This window comes from Propithecus coquereli, unplaced genomic scaffold (genome assembly GCF_000956105.1).
Source record: "Propithecus coquereli isolate 6110/MARCELLA unplaced genomic scaffold, Pcoq_1.0 Scaffold2, whole genome shotgun sequence".
Taxonomy (NCBI): domain Eukaryota; kingdom Metazoa; phylum Chordata; class Mammalia; order Primates; family Indriidae; genus Propithecus; species Propithecus coquereli.
The window spans coordinates 5,327,937-5,333,434 of record NW_012144966.1 but is presented as its reverse complement, the minus strand read 5'-3'; the positions used below and the strand labels follow the sequence as shown (position 1 = coordinate 5,333,434).

Here is a 5,498-nt window from a genome sequence, read left to right as displayed (position 1 = left end):
CGAGCTCCCAGAGAGAACTTGGTGACTCCCTCCCACGCGGGGGGCCCTGTGCTCTCGCCCCGCTGCAAGCTAAGCCAAGCTCCCCCTCGGGGTCCCCTGATCCCTTTTCTCCTCTCCAGCTCCCGTCCCCAACAACCCCACCCCGGGCTTCAGGAAACTTTTTCTCAGGTCCCCAAAAAGAGAAGCCCTGAGTTCCTCTGGTCCAGCCCTGCCCAAGTCGCCGCTTATTATTCTCCAGCCCTGCTCCCCCCAGACCCAGCGGAGAAAGGTCACCGTAGGCAGCCCCCTGCCTGCGCCTTGGAGGTGGTGACAAAAACAGCTGTCACGGGGGGTGGGAGGTTAAGGAAAGGTGTCAGCCCCGCACGGGAGCCGGGGGCGCAAGGGGGTCGCGGTGACGCGCCAGAGGAGCGCTGAGAAGCCGCAGCGGCGACGGCATCTGCCGAGTCTGGGGCGGCGGCCGCGCCCGGACTGGGGCGCGCGGAGCTGTCCGTTCAGCACCACCGCGCCGCGCCCAGCGCAGCGCCCGCGCCCAGGCACCCCGGCTCCGCTCCCGCCCCGGCTCCGCGGTCGCCTGCGGCGCGGGCTCCTGCCTGTCTCGGCGGGTGAGGGGCGCACGGATCCGCAGAGTGGGGCTCCGCGCGCGGCGGGACCACGCGGCCACCTGTGAGCCTGTCGCAACTGCGGGCGGCAGCGGCGTGCCCGGCCGGAGACGGGAGGAGACGCTCGGCGGACCCCGCCCGCCGGCCCGCCGGGCGCACACACAGGCGCACACACACTCGCACCCGCGCGCACACGCACAGCCAGCAGCGGCCACCGCCGCGATGCTCGCCAGCAGGTCGGGGAAGTTTCCCGCCGGCCTCGGCCGCGGGGGCCCGTGCTCCCAGGTAAGCGCTTCCAGAACGCTCAGGGCGAGCCCGGGCAGCTCCGCCGGGTAAGGCGCAGCGCACGCGGCCCCAGGGCACAGCGCCAGGCGGCGGGGAGACCGGGCGGGGGGCGAGGGCGTTCCAGTCGTGGGAGCCGGACGCAGGGAAGGCCGGGCCGCCCCCGTTTCCCCGGCCCGGGTTTACAGACTCGAGCGAATTTCCCCGTCCGCCCCCCTCCCAGAGCTACGCGCCCCCCAAGTCGGCCCAGCCCTGCCCGTGCGTATCTCAGCTCCGGTCCCGCCTGTCTGCGGCGAGCGGGCGGGGGCGTCTCCTCCGCCTGCCCACGGGCAAGGTCGCATACAGCCCCCTGGGCTCTCAGAGCCGCGGGGGCGCGACCCCCGCACGCGAAAAGCGATCGCCAGGACCCCCGGGGTGGGGGTGGAGGCACGGCCATGCTAGTAGAAACATACCCACCCCAGCCTTTCCCTGGGAGAGTCCAAACCCCACAGAACTGCTCCCCCACCCCAGTGCCCTTCAGCACCCGGAGACCCACCTAGAGAGGACTGGGCCCGCCAGGGACGGGTGGGGAGAAAGAGAGGGGCGCTGGGGCCGGGAGCCCCGGCGCTCTCGCCGACGCGGTTCCTCCGCTTCCAGGTGTAGCGCCCCCGCGCGGCGCGGGCGGCTGGGCGTCTCCAGCATGACCGGCCAGAGCCTGTGGGACGTGTCGGAGGCCAACGTCGAGGATGGAGAGATCCGCATCAATGTAGGCGGCTTCAAGAGGAGGCTGCGCTCTCACACGCTGCTGCGCTTCCCCGAGACGCGCCTGGGCCGCCTGCTGCTCTGCCACTCGCGCGAGGCCATCCTGGAGCTCTGCGACGACTACGACGACGTCCAGCGTGAGTTCTACTTCGACCGCAACCCGGAGCTCTTCCCCTACGTGTTGCATTTCTATCACACCGGCAAGCTTCACGTCATGGCCGAGCTGTGCGTCTTCTCCTTCAGCCAGGAGATTGAGTATTGGGGCATCAACGAGTTCTTCATCGACTCCTGCTGCAGTTACAGCTACCACGGCCGCAAAGTGGAGCCTGAGCAGGAGAAGTGGGACGAGCAGAGCGACCAGGAGAGCACCACGTCCTCCTTCGATGAGATCCTCGCTTTCTACAACGATGCCTCCAAGTTTGATGGGCAGCCCCTGGGCAACTTCCGTAGGCAGCTGTGGCTGGCACTGGACAACCCCGGCTACTCAGTCCTGAGCAGGGTCTTCAGCATCCTGTCCATCCTGGTGGTGTTGGGGTCCATCATCACCATGTGCCTCAATAGCCTGCCGGACTTCCAAATCCCTGACAGCCAGGGCAACCCTGGCGAAGACCCCAGGTTCGAGATCGTGGAGCACTTTGGCATCGCCTGGTTCACATTTGAACTGGTGGCCAGGTTTGCTGTGGCCCCTGACTTCCTCAAGTTCTTCAAGAATGCCCTAAACCTTATTGACCTCATGTCCATTGTCCCCTTTTACATCACTCTGGTGGTGAACCTGGTGGTGGAGAGCACACCTACCTTGGCCAACTTGGGCAGGGTGGCCCAGGTCCTGAGGCTGATGCGGATCTTCCGCATCTTAAAGCTGGCCAGACACTCCACTGGCCTCCGCTCCCTGGGGGCCACCTTGAAATACAGCTACAAAGAAGTAGGGCTGCTCCTGCTCTACCTCTCTGTGGGAATCTCCATCTTCTCCGTGGTCGCCTACACCATTGAAAAGGAGGAGAATGAGGGCCTGGCCACCATCCCTGCCTGCTGGTGGTGGGCCACGGTCAGTATGACCACAGTGGGGTACGGGGATGTGGTCCCAGGGACCACAGCAGGGAAGCTGACCGCCTCTGCCTGCATCTTGGCAGGTATCCTTGTGGTGGTACTGCCCATCACCCTGATCTTCAATAAGTTCTCCCACTTTTACCGGCGCCAAAAGCAACTTGAAAGTGCTATGCGCAGCTGTGACTTTGGAGATGGAATGAAGGAGGTCCCCTCCGTCAATTTAAGGGACTACTATGCCCATAAAGTTAAATCCCTCATGGCAAGCCTGACGAACATGAGCAGGAGCTCACCAAGCGAACTAAGTTTAGATGATTCCCTACATTAGCTGGGAGGACTTGTCACCCTCCGTCCCACATTGCTGAGCTGCGTCTTGTGCCTCTGGCACAGTCCAGGCACCTTAGGGTTATGGTGTAAGGAGTATGCCCAGCCCCAGAGGGGAGAGATGCATGGGATATGCACCCCAGGTTTCTTTTACAGTATTTAGAATCATTTTTAGAGGGTGGTGTGACTGACACCATGCCTTTGCACCTTTCAGCGAAATGACACTCACTGGTCTTTGCATCGTGGGCATAAAATGTTCACCTTTCTGCCAGATGAGTACACCCAGAATGCTAATTTTTCTGTTCTTTGTGTACACTATTCTAGTGCTTGTGGCCTGGTACTGTCTGTGAGTTGTTGTGCTCCTGTTTCTGAGGTTGTCCTGTGAGTTCTGTACAAAAAGCCCCCACGAGTCTGTCCAGTGGAAATGCATCTATGAGGTCGGCAAGGATATCATGAGATTTTGCTCACAGTCATGTGAAAACAAAATCTCAGTTCTTTATCCATTGCTTTCATTTAGTTTTAATACCAAAACAAAAAGAATGCAAGTTAAGCACACTTGACCAATGCAAGTCTGGGAACTGTTTTTATAAATGATCTGTAGCTCTGTGGCTTGCATGGGTGCCCCAATCATCTTTAGGTGATGTACACTGAGATGTACACTGATGTTCATCTGGTAAATGTCACTCTTTAGAGAATGTTACTTAGTCAAATATGTAGTGAAGATTGAATTTTTTTTTTCTATGAACAGATGTGTCAGGGACAGGGGCTTCAGCTAAACAGTTCAAACACCAGGGTGCTTAAAGCCAACTCAGTGAAGACTGAAGCTTCTCCTCCATGGCCAAGCCCCATCTGTCCTACGGTGACCATAGACGTGTATTCTTTCTGTGTGAAGTTCCTGGTCTAGGGCATTTGACCAAACTTTGCTTGTCTTAGACAGTAGCATGTTTTTGAAATATTTATTTTTTAAGATGTTTAGGAATAAGGTTGTGTTTTGTCTTTCTCAACTAAAAAAAGGTTTACCGTTGTATTGTCTTCCTGAGGTGAACATTGCTGTGTTGCTAGCAAGAGAAGTAGCTTAAATACTTTTGTTGCCTGCTCTGAAAGCTCATAAAATGAGAGCCCTTTTATTTCCAAGCAGGATTTACTCAAATAATTTTGCTCCTAGGATATGGTATATTGCAGATGATGCTATGGTTGCCCTGGAGTTCCTGCCATGACATGGAAACCTGGTGGTATGGAAGTATATACTCAAAACATAGACGTGCATGAAGGTGGCGTGGCTTACCCAGAATGGAAACACTGTGGTTCTTATTTCCATTCCACCTGCCTTTTGTTGGAGGAGAGTGGGTAGAGACCAGGAGAAAGGAAAGAGTCATAAAACAAAAAATTGCTGCTTCCTAAAATGTCATAAATAATTGTAAACTTCTTGAAAAGCTTAATGCTACTCAAAAGACTTTTAAACTTGTGTTGAAGAGAGACAACTGTTTCCTTTTCCAAAATGCCCCCCTTCTCCTTCAGTTAACCAGTGCATGACATTCTGAAGGGGAACCTGGGCCCTGTGTAAGATAATCCTGCTCCATCATCCTCATGGTAATCTAATGGCTTTTCTGTGGCTGTCATTAAATTTGGTTTTTGAAAAAGCTGTCGGATCCAGGGGACTGAGCATGGAGTTAGCCAAGCTTTTTATCCAAGGCTTGGGCCTCCCCTCAGAAGTTCCATTCTGTGTTTTAGTTGATTGAGGATGACACATACCTCACAGAGGCATGGAGAGGATCTTCTAAGAGGTTTGTGTACTGGTGGTTGCCATGGCTACTACAGCATGGACGATTTGTTGGATGAATGCACTCGTCACTTATGCCCTTGAGTCCCCAGTTCAAATCCTTCTATCAGACTAGAGTCACATGGGGACGGAGGGTTGGCAGGAAGTGGCCACCTCCCAGTGTCTACGACTGTTCGCAGAAGCATCAGGAAAGATGATGACTTTGAGGCAAGCAGCCACTAAATCACAGGAGCAGGGCTATTTTTTAGAATTTGCACAGGGAACACGCTTGGCTTTGGCTGATGTTTCCAGCGCTGGAAGGCATAAAATTTACGAAATCAGCCCCAGCTGCAACGAAGGCAGGTGATGGTACAAACTTGTGAGGACGGTTCAGTTTGCCAAGGCTGCTGGTATCAGGTCACTGAGTGTGGTCTCCATGGTCACTGACCATGAAGCTTGTGCAAGGTGGAAACAAGGAAGGAGGCAGAATAACCCAGTCACTCTCATGAGTATTTTTCCTAACAAGATGGTTTACCACCAAAAAAAGAGGTACCCTAGTGGGTACTTTTGCAGATGTGAAAGCTGGATAACTTGACTTTTCTTTTTGGTAATGACTTGCATTTATCTGGTGCCTTTCTTTGGAGGAATCCCAAAGTGCTTTAGAGACTATCTTTTTAACATCTCTTGTACATATATATATATACTTGTATAAAATGTTACTTTGCCCACCTGGACCGTCAGTCACTTCT

At 55.3% G+C, this 5,498-nt stretch overlaps 1 protein-coding gene across 1 annotated transcript; it reads left to right on the top strand.

The window, feature by feature from the left end:
• Nucleotides 1-565: 565 nt before the first annotated feature.
• KCNS2 (potassium voltage-gated channel, modifier subfamily S, member 2) lies at nt 566-4,387 on the top strand. Its single transcript, XM_012643593.1, has 2 exons — nt 566-884; nt 1,518-4,387. Exon 2 carries the CDS (start codon nt 1,561-1,563, stop codon nt 2,992-2,994), a length of 1,434 nt encoding a protein of 477 aa, XP_012499047.1. The 5' UTR covers nt 566-884; nt 1,518-1,560; the 3' UTR covers nt 2,995-4,387.
• Nucleotides 4,388-5,498: the final 1,111 nt, after the last annotated feature.